The 14,645-nt window shown below is 45.1% G+C and overlaps 1 protein-coding gene across 1 annotated transcript in view; it reads right to left on the bottom strand.

The window, feature by feature from the left end:
- Positions 1-397: 397 nt before the first annotated feature.
- BMP3 (bone morphogenetic protein 3) overlaps positions 398-14,645 on the bottom strand; it is a 36,924-nt gene continuing 22,676 nt past the window's right edge. The window contains 1 exon segment of the mRNA XM_081925118.1: positions 398-3,338. Coding sequence (XP_081781244.1) covers positions 3,147-3,338 — 192 coding nt within the window. The 3' untranslated portion in view covers positions 398-3,146.

Below are 14,645 nucleotides of genomic sequence, written 5' to 3'. Positions count from 1 at the left end.
AATAGGTACCGCTTTATAGCGGGAAGGTAAACGGCGTTTCCGTGTGCTGCGCTGGTGCTGGCTCTCCAGAGCAGCTTCATCACGCTGGCCACGTGACCCGGAAGTGTCTCCGGACAGCACTGGCCCCCGGCCTCTTAAGTGAGATGGGCGCACAACCCTAGAGTTGGACACGACTGGCCCGTACGGGCAGGGGTACCTTTACCTTAAGTACAGAGAGTGAGAATTTGGGCTTTGTTGTTTTTTTTAAAGGAACTTCTTCCAAACTGAAAGCCTATTTATTTATTTAAAACCTGTTTGTCATCCTTTACAAAACAAGGAGGGAGCGTGTATCCTGTTTTAAACTATTCTGTGCAAAGTGATATTAAAAATCAAGAGAGAGAATGAAGATTCACATTAAAAAAAAAATTTTTTTTTTACTTGTACATAGTAGTTTGCAGTGAAAAATTCCTATTACTGAAGGAGAGAATCAAATACAAGTCAGGCAAGCTTATACATCAGTAGTGAAAAGTGTCCCTTCTCAGTGTGCCTCCATCCCATAAATTTGGTTTCGATGGCATGCAGCTCCTCTAATTATAGATACATAATTTTGTAAAATTAATGCAAAAACCAATGTTTTTGAGAATACTAAAAAGTAGAACTTAATTAACACACAGGAAGGCAACAAACATAAAATAAATTAAAGGCATGAATAGAAGCTTCTTTCTATATACAAATATCCTCTGGGTTGTTTTTTTTCCTTTTAACTTTACTGACGCCAACTGTACAAGCATTACAATTCCTAAGCAAAATAAAAATAAAAATGTACAAAGTCTTATTTTAATTTAAAAATAAAAATGGGAAAGGAGATAGCTTAATATTGTCAGCTCCCCAGCAAGAGGAACCTTTGAAGTTGCAATATAACTCTAGTGAGTTGGAAATGAAAGCTTTCCGCTCCATTCCAAGCTCTAGAGTTTTGCTTGAATACAAGAAAGATGCACAGTGTTTTATCGGCAGAAACTGGAAGGCACTTCGTATCTTCTGTGAGATGCATAGCAATCATATGTCAAAGTCCTTCCCAAGCGCTGGCCTTTCCAGGTAGTGTGGTCAAAGCGCACACATTTGCACGCATTGCATTCAGCACCGACTTCCTCTGACAAAAGCAGACGCTACTCCCCAATTTCCATCTGCAAGCACGAGACCAAATAACTCTCAGCCTATGCACTGTTTGCCTGCTAATCCGATTGCCTAGCCATGATACATGATTGCAGGCTGGATAGATTATAATTCCAGAAAGCCATGGGCTGATGACTCAGCCTCTGCTTAGTCTTTGGTTCCACTAAATAAAGCTGAGCTCATGGATATGCAGTTTAGCAGCCTTGTGCTACACTCGATACGTCTGCGCAGTATTGCTCTAAGGCTATGAAAGTGGACGTCACTGAACTTTCATGATTTCATACGCAGCACCAGCGCAGGGACAGCTTGATCAAGAATTACGTGAGAAAGCCATTGCTGGCAGGGTGGGAGTAGACGGGGCAGAAAATTCAAAAGCGCAAGATCCAGGAATTCGTCGCAGCCATGAGTAAATCTTCTGTTATGGGATGCAACCTTTTTTCCTCCAAATGTTTGCAGCTTCTCATGGTCCACATCAGGAAATGTGGTTTTGCTGTAATTGGAAGCTGCCATATGATTTTGTATCAGCTTGCTCATTGGGCTTTGGTGAACTCAAGCTCTCCTTGCGCCAGTGCTGTTTTGGGGAGGAACTGTTCTCCGTTCCTCAACAGTGAGGGATGCTCTAAATGTGATGCAACGCATTTTGGGGGGTGGGGAGGATGACCCAGGCAGGGCTCTGGGCATTAAGGATTTTGTATGCTGCCTGCTTGGGAATTGCAGGTGGCCAGAACAGATCCTGCTTGAGATTTTCCCATCAGCCTCTCCCTGACCCCCTTGGGCCTGATCCAGCACGGTTCTCCTTCCATTCTTATTTCAACCGGCTTGCAGGCACCTGTGCACATGACATTAGCATTCCAAGTAGCCATTCCTTACAAACACACAGGCTGAAACTGCATACATGATTGCTAGTGATCAGGTTCATACATGTCACTGAGCACGTGGAACCTCGCACCAGGAAGCTGAAAAATGCATACACACAAGATCATGTTTAAATCACACCTGACAGGGCTTAACTACCAGCGCTAGGAGCTGTCCATTACACAAAGAAGCTGTAGGAAACCTTTGGCCCTCCAAACGTTGCTGACCTCCAACTCCCATCAGCCCCAGCAAGCATGGCCAATGGCCAGGGGTGGTTGGGGTTGTACAACAACATCTGGAGGGCCATAGCAACCTCCTGGGAGTCCCCTACTTTTCTCTTCCACATTCCTGCAAAGACCAGCACTAGGTCAACAAGTAGGATTTTGTTGGATTGACTGCCCGTGCATAGTGATCTTTAGTAGATATGCAAAGAGAAGAATATTTTTTGATTGCAACATAAAGGTTTCCATTACTCTGCGAAAGGAAGCCCTTGTCTGTGTAGAGGCAGGCACAAACACAGAGCCCTTCTGACATGCCACAACAGGGAAATAAACACCTTACACTGGATTTTCTTAGGTTCTTTGCGTATGTCAGAACCGATTGTGTTGTTCAGCACTTTGGGAAGTTCTCCTGTAACCTAAGGCAGAAAGCTTTGCTTCAGACACAAAACATATATCTTAAATCTCCTTCACCACTAGATTCTAAAAGAGTGGATTGAAAAAACCAGCAGTTTTGATGAACCATTTACAAAGCTTTGTACAGAAATATACGAAATGGTCTTCCTGCCAATCTTCATATCATCTTGACAAGTTCTTTGCAGATTTCATTCCCCCCCATGCATAGCTTGCAACAACAAGATTTGTCGCTTGCTTTACTGGTGCTGAGCTTTCCATTCCCCCACCACCATATTCTCACAGTAAGAAAGTTACAGTCTAGTCCTTCCACATTGTGGCAACCTGTGGTGTGTTCCTTCTTGGCTCCTGCACATCTTTTCATTCATACTTGTTTAAAAATCTTTGGAGAATGAAATGCATTGGCAGTGCAAAATGGGGTCAGGTGGGGAGAACTGTTAAGTATAAAGTCAACGCAGGAGGTGTTGTTTTTTTAAGATAAGGCTTCTTGGGTTGCAGGGGAGGGTGTTATCTGCAGGCGCAGGATTCCACTGTCATGTTTGGGTAGACTTTGAGTACCACGTTCTTGTTTTCATCGAAGAATAAGATGCTGAGAGACGACATCTTGTCTGGGACGCAGCAAGGCTCCGGAATCCCAGATACCACACCCACAGCTCTCACAATGCTTTGGATAGTTGCATGGTTGGAGGGCTTCAAGGCCTGCAGAAGAGAAGAAGAGCAGTTAACTGGGCTGGGAAGACACAATGTTTAACTGATCCTTTACAACAGCACCACCATGAACAGATCTGCAGTGCTTTTATACCAGGTTTAATCGCCAAGGCTTCACTGAAAGAACGATGGTTTATTCCGATGCTTTAGCTTTGATTGCTGTTTTGGAATTTGTTGTTGGGGTTCTGGCATGAATATTTTGCCCTTACGGTTTGAACAGGGATCGCTCCATATTTCAGTGTTGTTAGGATACATGGGTTTGTTAGCCACCTTGATTATATATATATAATAAAATTCACTGTATGTTCTAATATCTCAGTTTGGTTTGGCATTATTTCAGGTTGATTAGAGATAAAGTAACTTGGAAGGCTTACAGCTCCCAGTCCTACATGTTTACGGAATTCAATGAGTTCCTCCAGCTACTATACGCCCCCTGCACATAGGTTAGCATTACTAATTAATTCTGCACATTACAGTTTATATAAGTGAAATAAATCCTCACTCAAGCCATCTTATTGGACACTGTACACCTTCCTTAACTGATCTGAAAACCAGCTCTGATAGAACAACTGGTTGGTGACCCAGGGCTTGAAATAGCTGCCATTTTGGATATTGCTTATCAAATGCAATTTACGAACCGTTTGCATGTCAAAATGCCACCTTTTGTATGTAGGATATCACTTATCAAATAAAATTGACAAACCGCTGCATGCCATCCTTCCTCTTTATTACATGATGTAATAAACAGAGGCTGCCCAGTTTATACTTGACTTGCTCTGTATTGTCTATAAAAGGACAGGGGCTGAATGTGGCTCTCTCTGTTTGGCCCGTTGGACTCTCCTTAGGTAGGTAACAAACCCTCTTTCACCAGGTCACACCTCTCACCAGCCCAACATCGCGCCCGCCCAGTGTTTTTGTCTGGTTGGAACGTGTCCTCCAGCTCTGATAAAACTTTTTGGTTTCCTGGGGGGATGGAGAGAGGTGTGTGAGTTCTGGGTAGATACTAGCTTACTGCAAAAAGGTAAAATTCACATGTAATTCTCTGCCCACTTTTGCCTCTGACCCAACCAGTGGCCTAGTGTGAGCTGCCAGGGCCCGGGGCCATGCAGAGGGAGGGAAATGGACAGAGCACGCATGCGCACTCAACTGCCTAACAGCGTCTGCGTCACTCTGTAGCTGCAAAGATAAGAAAAGAGAAGCCGATCCATTGTTTGGTAAGATCACTTCCTGGTTCACACAGAAGCCATTTTCAATGGAGCCCAGCGACAGACGTGCCGAGCTATATTGAGGCAGTGCTGGGTGTGGAAATTTTGCACCCCTAGGAATTTTGTGCTCAGGGCAAATGCCTCTGTGCCCCCCCCATTCTGCGCCATTGGCCTCAGCCACTGCTGGCATGTGCCAACCACCCGTCCTGTGAAGGCTGCCTAGAAGGAAATGCACCCTTTGGGCAGAAAAATGTTTCTGCCTTGATCTCTTAAGATAAGTAAAGGTAAAGGTACCCCTGCCCATACAGGCCAGTCTTGCCAGACTCTAGGTTTGTGCGCTCATCTCATTCTAAAGGCCGGGAGCCAGCGCTGTCCGCAGACACTTCCGGGTCACGTGGCCAGCGTGACAAGCTGCATCTGGCGAGCCAGCGCAGGACACGGAACGCCGTTTACCTTCCCGCTGGTAAGCGGTCCCTATTTATCTACTTGCACCCAGAGGTGCTTTCGAACTGCTAGGTAGGCAGGCGCTGGGACCGAACGACGGGAGCGCACCCCGCCGCGGGGATTCGAACCGCCGACCATGCGATCGGCAAGCCCTAGGCGCTGAGGTTTTACCTACAGTGCCACCCGCGTCCCTTGATCTGTTAAGATAGTTTCCTGCAATTATTAGTAGCAACAAAGCACATCTTGCCAAACATGCACAATAGTGGCCATGCCTATGCAAAATCAGGTTTCCTAACTGGATGTGGGAACATGCGTACAAATTGATGGTGCCCGTATGGTTTTCCCGGAAGTGATGTATGGAAGTGAGAGCTGGACCACAATTAAGACTGATCGCCAAAGAATTATTGCTTTTGAGTTATGGTGCTGGAGGAGACTCTTGAGAGTCCCGTGGACTGCAAGAAGATCACACCTATCCATTCTGAAGGAAATCCTCCCTGAGTGCTCACTGGAAGGACAGATCCTGAAGCTGAGTCTCCAATGCTTTGGCCACCTCATGAGAAGAGAAGAGTCCCTGGAAAAGACCCTGATGTTGGGAAAGATGGAGGGCACAAGGAGAAGGGGACGACAGAAGACGAGATGGTTGGACACTGTTCTCAAAGCTACTAGCATGAGTTTGACCAAACTGCGGGAGGCAGTGGAAGACAGGAGTGCCTGGCATGCTCTGGTCCATGTGGTGACGAATAGTCGGACACACTAAACAACAACAACATGTTCCCCCAGCTGTCTCCAGTTACCAGGACTGCATGTTTGTAGCCCAGAAAGCAGCTTAGCTGGAATATGAGCCAGCTCTTTGGGAGGAAAGCGGGGACTGTATTCTGTCCCCTCTCTGCCCCTTCCCCATCAAACAGCTAATCCAGGCAGATTCCAGCTCCCCTTATCACGCTATGTAGGGCTATCTCTGGCTGCTGCACATGCACTTCGTTGGATTTGGCCTCTCACTCCATTCAAGAGCAGGTGGGTAAGATGTGTTTTTAATTTCAGTGCAAGATGCAATTTCCCTCCCGGTAATCTTTAAATTCCTCTCCAAAATGGAACATAATGTCAGCAGACCTCTCTCCCTTTCCATGGATGATTTGCTGAAATGGAAGGTGTAGCAGTTTATAAAGAGATCTCTGTTGCATCTATTAATGCCCCAAAATGGGAAAAGGGGATTCTTCAATGCGCTGCTGTTTGAGCCATTCAATATCTTATGCAAGAATAATTTGCAATATATTGTTCTCTGTCTTTTGTTCCTCCCCCAGTGTTCCTGTTAAAGGATGTAATCCATAAAATGTGGGGTGGAGTGGGGCAGGGAAGAGGAGGAGACCTTCGAGCCCATTGTCTGGATTTCTTTTCCAGAAACATTTCTAGAGGTCCCACGTCTTTAGAGTATGTACAAAATGAAGTCAGAAAACAGGAGAAGACTATTTTACTGCAGGCATACGAATTAGGACAGAGAAATGAAGGCTCTTATGCTATCCCTAGGCGTGCACAGGAATTTTCTAAGGTCCTTTTGCTCTCACCGAATGCCAGGAACAAAAGGTTGCATTAGGGATCCATGAAATATCCATTGTGTCTTATGAGCTAAAAGGAATTGGAAACAGGTGCTCTGCTGATGTCAAGTCTATTTTATTAGGAACACTGGGAGGTTATGCTTCTCCAAAGTCAATTACAGTTTCTGAAAGGGGTTGTGAGTTTATTGTTCTGCTTTTGTGGTTTTATGCACAAAATAGCAATAAAGATGTTTGCTGGCCTGCAGTACCCTTCCTGCACGGTTGTGGTATGAGAGCAACTACTCTCCGGTTGACGCAGAGCCTTGCTTGGATGCGGTTTTCAGTTTAAATTTAAAACTCTTGGTTTTCCCTTCCAGGCACTGCACTAAGAAATATGAATGAACCTCTTGTTACTCAGAGCCAGCCTAGACATTCAACAGAATCAAGCTGTAAAGTTTTTCCTGGTCTTCAGGCTATAGTAAAAAGCATCTCAAGGAGGATTCCCCCTGCCCCCGCTGTTCATTTCCTATGTGCAGTTTTTATATGAACGTACAGTGCGGCACTTGAAGCAATACAGTGCAGTATAAGTGACGCCATTTGGTTCTCCAGAACTGGGAAACAGAGCCTGCCAATATGGTGTCCCACCACCCCAGAGTTTGCTGAACTACAATTCCCATCATCCCTAGCAATTTGTGTTGCTGCCTGGGACCAATGAGAGTTGTCGTCCAAAGCATCACATGGGCTACCCATCGTGAAAACTGACCCACAGGGTCATACTAGATGTGAGGGCTGCAGTTCTATGTGTTTAGACACAAAACTGCTCTGATCAAGTGTCTGAGCGAGGAGAAGGGAATCCTTCTGCCTACCTGAAGCTTCTCTCCTGAGCTGCTGTTCTCCTCAGCTGAACTCTGACACTGGAAGTGGACTCAGCTATCCAAAAAGTTCTTTGGGAGCCATAAGCATTAGCCGGCCCAGAGAAAGTTGAGCTTCGTGCCTCCTTCTTGCTTTTAGAATCAGATTGCTTATGCATCCATTTGGTACATTTGTAGCATATATTTCCTTCAAAGTGTTCAAGGTGGCATTATATTATTAATTGCAAAAATATTTGTGCACAGGTGCTGGCCGATTTACGTGCATCCAACTGACGCTTGATCGCATGGCGCCAAACTCAGAAGTGACCTGAAAACGTCATTAAAGGTAAAGGGATCCCTGACCATTAGGTCCAGTAATGACCGACTCTGGGGTTGCGGCGCTCATCTCGCTTTATTGGCCGAGGGAGCCGATGTACAGCTTCCGGGTCATGTGGCCAGCATGACTAAGCCGCTTCTGGCGAACCAGAGCAGTGCACGGAAACGCTGTTTACCTTCCTGCCAGAGCGATACCTATTTATCTACTTGCACTTTGACGTGCTTTCAAACTGCTAGGTTGGCAGAAGCAGGGACCGAACAACAGGAGCTCACCCCGTCACGGGGATTCAAACCGCCGACCTTCTGATCGGCAAGTCACAGCGCCACCCATCATTAAAACGTCACTAAAAGTCACTAAAATGTCATTAAAAGTCACTAAACGCCATTAAAAGTCACTAAAAGGGTGGAACTGGGTGGGCCAGAACATTTTACACAGGCCCTGCCAGAACTGACACATGGGGACCCGGAACATAACCCCCTGCACAAAACAAGGATTGCCTGTATTGCTATACAGTGGTACCTCTGGTTACGAACTTAATTTGTTCCAGAGGTCCATTCTTAATTCGAAACCGTTCTTAACATGAGGCATGCTTTCGCTAATGGGGCCTCCCACTGCCACCGCCGTGCGACTTCTGCTCGTATCCCGGGGCAAAGTTTGCAACCAGGAGCATCTACTTCCAGGTTAGCGGAACTCGTTACCCGAAGTGTTCGTAAGGAGGATGGTACATAACCTGAGGTTCTACTGTATAATTAAAAAATTGCAGTTTACAGCAATAAAAGCACACAACATATATTCTTCCCCATCATTTTATTCTGCGAGGCAGATAAGACTGAGGTGGCTGGCCATAGTCAGGGGGAAATAATAGCATTTATCTCTGTGGTGTGTGTGTGATTTACAAAATAAAAATAAAAAATGATGTGGGGGCTCCCATCTGTATTGGGGGCACTGTTGCTTTTTCTTCAAAACAAAAGTGGGCAATTTTAGCATTCTTTTCGGAAAGTGTTGATAATGTTATGTGTACACTGACCCATGTAGCAAAAACAGCAGCAACAGCTGCGGCGGCGACAAAACTGACCAATGCAGGCTTGTAAATAGTAGCTTGCAGGATTGTCAGTGAGCAGTTAGGGAACATTTTGTAAATAAATAGTAAGACTTCCACTCGCCACCTTTTTATTATTGTTAATACAGGTGACTAATGCCGTGAGCTCAGACAGATGGGCTGGTGAAAACACTCATGGACTGGTAACATCTGACAATTTTATTTGCAAGACAGGACTAATATGTTTATCAGCTAAAGAAACAAGCCTGTTCTTACGAAAGATTGACAGAGAAACTGAGGGAAGTCGAAAACTGAAGAATGAGTGTTAAATAATGTGTTGATTGTATAAAATTGTTTGGAAAATGAATATATATTTTTTTTAAAAAAGAAACAAGCCTGTTCGCCACCTGGAACATTATATGGGAAAGGTAGGACAAAAATATTTTGAATAAATAGCTGCAACTAGTAAAATAAATAAATAGGCATAGCTATATTCTGAAGGCTCTTGGTATCTAAACCTCATGCAGACCCCAGAGTCAACAGCAGCCTCTGCTCCCCAAATTGGTGATCAGCAAATTCTCCAGGGACAGCCCCAGATTTACAGAAGCTGCCCCAGTTTCTGATTTGATCTAAGAATGTTCTGCTTTTCCTTAGGACACCCTTATTTTCATTGGAGAAATGTTGGAGGGTATGGAATTATGTGACCCTCTGAGTCAAGGAGATAAGTAACTATGCAACCTTTAGAAGACAACTGGAGGCAGACCTGTATGGGGAAGTTTCTAGATGTTTTATTATGTTTTTATATACGTTGGAAGCCACCCAGACTGGCTGGGCTGACCCAGTCAGATAGGCTGGGAGAATATATAGTAAAATTGTTGTTTTTGTCAAAATAGGATGTCTCTGTTTTCATTGGAGAAATGTTGGAGGGTGACCTATCTATTCTTAAGGAAATCAGCCCTGAGTGCTCACTGGAAGGACAGATCCTGAAGCTGAGTCTCCAATACTTTGGCCACCTCATGAGAAGAGAAGACTCCCTGGAAAAGACCCTGATGTTGGGAAAGATGGAGGGCACAAGGAGAAGGGGACGACAGAGGACGAGATGGTTGGACAGTGTTCTCAAAGCTACTAGCATGAGTTTGACCAAACTGCAGGAGGCAGTGGAAGACAGGAGTGCCTGGCATGCTCTGGTCCATGGGGTCACGAAGAGTTGGACACGACTAAACAACAACAACAACAATGCCTGAAGGCCAGAAACAAAAGTGGACGTGGCTCTTACCATTGCACCATAGGTTGTATTTCAGCCACACACAAAACCAGAGGGTTGCTGCGCACACCCAAACCTTCCGTCCATGCAAACAAGAAGCATTGTCACAGGTCAATGGCACATTCCATGCAGGCAAAAGCACTCCAGGAGGGGGTGACCTGTAGGGATTCCCAAGAGCCATCTAGAGAGGCCCCCCACGTTTGCATCCTGGGCTTGAGTTTCTCCATCACCCATGAGCAACAGAGTAGATAAGAAAGAGGAATTCCCTTCCAGAAGCAATTTTCCGTCCTAGCTTTCCCTCTGAGTAGCAATTTTTTATGTGTGGGACTGTTGGAATACCCAGTCCTCTGCCTGCAGTACTTTTCGGCACATATATTTGTCTCTGCATTAGAGCAGCTCAAGACTTTGCACAACAGCCACCTTTTGTGTTGCGCAGGTGTTTCCTGTAGAAAACACATGAAGTGTAAAATAAAATAAAATGATGAGTGTCCTCAGACACCTACGGACATGTTTTTGGGAAGCTAGATGAAAGTAGGGCTGTTAGGACAGACAGAGTGGTAATGATTCAAATCCACATGGATTTCCCCTCTCCACCTCTCTGGTTTTATTATCTCCCCCAGCTCCCAGCTGGTCTGCATCTGGATATCCAGGATGCCTACCCGAGCGAGAGGGGGTTAATGGAAACACGGCAAGGAAGGGGAAAAGGAAGAAGTGTGAGTAGTTACAAAGGAGCAGAGGAAGCTGCCTTGTATCAAGTCACACCATTAGTCCATAGGAAGGGAGGAAGGATTTGGTTCAGTTCACATTTAAAGGCAACCCGGCTGAACTTGCACTTAAGATGGTGGGCCGTCTTGTGAAAAAAAAAATACCGTATTTTTTGCTGTATAAGACGCACATTTTTCCTCCTAAAAAGTAAAGGGAAATGTGTGTGCATCTTATGGAGTGAATGCAGGCTGTGCAGCTATCGCTGAAGCAAGAACAGCAAGAGGGATCACTGCGCAGCAACCCCTCTTGCTGTTCTGGCTTCAGGGATAGCCATGCAAAGCCTCTTCAACAACATTTGATTCAGATTTTTTTCCTTGTTTTCCTCCTCTAAAAACTAAGTGCGTCTTATGGTCAGGTGCGTCTTATAGAGCGAAAAATACGGTAAACAAACCAAAACACAACGATCCTTCCCCGGTTCGCGCTTCTCTGAATTTTGCAATGCAGCTCTCCAGCCAAGTAATGTGCATTAAAAAGCACATATTAAGGTGGGAGTAAATGCATATATTAGTGAAAACGACATATGAAAGTGCATTATGTCAGGGAAAATATCGCACAAAGGTGCATTAGATAAGGGATAATCACTTTGCAAAAATGTGAAGGAAAAGTCCCAATTGCCCAAGTAGGCTAGAGCATGGCACTGATAATGCCAAGGTTGCAGGTTCAATCCCCGTATGGGAGAGCTGTATATTCCTGCATTGCAGAGGGTTGGATTGGTGATCCTCAGGGTACCCTCCAATTGTACAGTTCTATGGGAATTTTGCATTGCAAAATTCAGAGAAGTGCAAATTTCACAGGATGGCTGCACTTTGGAGAGCAAACCAAATGCAAACTGCATTTAATGTCTCTAAATGCCCTTGCCCCTGCTGCACATCTCTAGGCCCCATCCAGGCACTGAACAGAATCAGCCCTACTTATTTTCTGCCCAGTGGATGCACCACGTGCCTTTCCCCTAGTTCCCTTGAAAGGAAGAGGCCTACCAGAAGCAATCCTTTGAAACATTATATGGGGAAATGACAAAATCTTTTGTTTCACGAGTCTTTAGGGGACTCTAACACGACTTTTGTTTGCTGTTCTTCTGCTTAAATGTAGTTGTTACTGATGTTTAATTTTTTTGCAATTTTTTTGTGGCTTTATACGCAGTATTCTTGAGGTGTTTCAGATTGTAAGCAGCCTTAAGGGCTTTATGAAAGGTCAAATGTTGACGGAATAACAAAAAAAAAAGGCCAATTAGTAGCCAGAAACCCAAAAAATTAAAATAAAAGCACACCATTGTCATACGGCATCAGCAGCAGAGGAGAATTCCTTCCCAGACCAAAGGCAACCATCTGCACACACCGTTCCAGGCACAGGAACTGATGAAATAGGCAACAGAATCTTACTTCAACATTGGCAATGAGTGAGAGTCCTTTACTGCACTTGAGGGCCACAGGGTCAAGCACTCTGCCTTCCAGCACCTTGTTGCTGCTCCCCAACATCAGCTGCCTGAATCGGTCACCTCACTCTGCCTAATGATAGGGCTGGCTTGGCCTGGGGCACCCAAGATTTGTTAATAATAATAATAATAATAATAATAATAATAATAATAATATTTATACCCCGCACATCTGGCTGGGTTTCCTCAGCCACTTTGGGTGGCTCACAGAGTATGTAAAACATAATAAAGCATCAAACATTCAAAACTTTCCAATACAGAGCTACCTTCAGATGTCTTCCAAAAGACCTTCGGGTAACGTAACTTTTGGGTTGTGAACGCGGCAAACCCGGAAGTGGGTTTGCCACTCGCACATGCGCAGAAGCTCTCTGCGGCACCGCGCATGTGCACAGAAGTGGTCCTCTGGTTATGGAATTTCTGGGATACAGCTAGGCCTCCAGAACAGATCCCATTCATAACCGGAGGTACCACTGTAGTTCTTTATCTCCTTTGTCATCTGAAGGGAGGGCGTTCCACAGGGAGCGTGCCACTACCGAGAGGGCCCTCTACCTGGTTCCCTGTATCTTCCCTGAAACCAGCAGAAGAACCTCAGAGGAGGACCTCAGTGTCCCGGCTGAGCGATGGGGATGAAGACGCCCCTTCAGTTAAAAGATTCGTTTGCTGCTTCTGAAGCTCTCCACATTGGCCTGCCTGGCTGCCATTCTCCTAGCGTAGGTTTTGTGGAAAGAGGCACACAGCAAGAAGGGGTTAGGATGCCAGGATGAGCCACTACAAGATAGGTCTGAACTTCAGGAGAGTGCCAGTAATAACAATGACATGGAAAAAGAGGATAGAGGAAAGATTTTTCTCCCTCTCTTATAACACTAGAATTTGTGGGCACCCAACGAAACTGAAACAGAATGTTGAAAGATTCAGGAAAGGTGAAAGCAAGTTTTTTTTTATATTATGCATAGTAAAAAAGGTAAAGGGACCCCTGACCATTAGGTCCAGTCATGGACGACTCTGGGGTTGCGACGCTCATCTCGCTTTATTGGCCGAGGGAGCTGGTGTACAGCTTCCGGGTCATGTGGCCAGCATGACTAAGCCACTTCTGGCGAACTGGAGTAGCACACGGAAACGCCGTTTACCTTCCCGCTGGAGCAGTACCTATTTGTCTACTTGCACTTTGACATGCTTTTGAACAGCTCGGTTGGCAGGAGCAGGGACCGAGCAACAGGAGCTCACCCCATCACGGGGATTCGAACCGCCGACCTTCTGATCAGCCAGCCCAAGGCTCTGTGGTTTAACCCACAGTGCCACCCGCATCCCTAAAATTCTGCATAGTATATAAATCTAGTTAACAATAATAATTTATTTGTGCTTTTATCTTGTGAACCACACTGAGATCTTTCGATGAAGGGCAGTACATAAATGTTAACAACAACAACAACAATAGTTATACTATGGAACTCTGTTCCACAGGAGCAGTGATGGCCAACAACTTGGTTGGCTTTAAAAGATGAACAGCCAAATCATGGAGGAAGAGTTGGCTATCAATAGCTACTAGTTACATTCCGAGACTGTAATGGTTCTGAATACCAGTTCCTGGAAACCACAGGAGGGAAGTGTGTATCTGTGCTCAGGTCCTTGGTGTGAGTTTCCCACAGGTACCTGCACCATGGCATCCACCCATGGAATCCAGATAGTAGCTGGAACATCCCATGTCAATGGCGTGATTTTTTTCTCCATCCTAGTGGAACCTCGTGGCTTAGGGCATCCTTCTCCCCAACCAAAGCACTTATTTTCCAGCACACTGATTTTTAGAAATGGGCTGCAACTTTTATAAAGCACTAAACACGGTTGTATTTTATTATTTTTTTAGAAATGGGCATGCAGGGGATATTAGGGATGATTAACCAGGCGGTCACGAGTTCGCACATTATTATTACCCAATAAGCAATTTATAGCATATTTGAATTCTGTAAAAAAAGCCTGCTGTAATTCTCCCCTGTAACTTTATTTTTATATCTTTGTGTAAATCAGTTCTGGATTCTTACTTAGCCATTAGGAAGGGGAGAGAGAGAGAGAGAGAGAGAGAGAGAGAGAGAGAGAGAGAGAGAGAGAGAGAGAGAGAGAGCCCTCTTACTGCATATTATGGTTTAATAACAATCAAGCTGGATTTTATTGACACTTTTAAGAAAGCCACATGCAGTTTGTTAAAAGGATGGGGCTGCGTTTTTGCGCACTGTGTAGAGATAAAGCAAGATTTAAAATAAATATATATCTAGAGAGAGAGAGAGAGTCAGCCCTGAGTGCTCACTGGAAGGACAGATTGTGAAGCTGAGGCTCCAAGACTTTGGCCACCTCATGAGAAGAGAAGACTCCCTGGAAAAGACCCTGATGTTGGGAAAGATGGAGGGCACAAGGAGAAGGGGATGACAGAGGATGAG

The sequence above is a fragment of the Podarcis melisellensis genome (genome assembly GCF_964234715.1).
Source record: "Podarcis melisellensis genome assembly, chromosome: 9".
Classification (NCBI taxonomy): domain Eukaryota; kingdom Metazoa; phylum Chordata; class Lepidosauria; order Squamata; family Lacertidae; genus Podarcis; species Podarcis melisellensis.
Note: the sequence above shows the minus strand (reverse complement) of the source record. Positions and strands in the feature narration are given on the sequence as shown.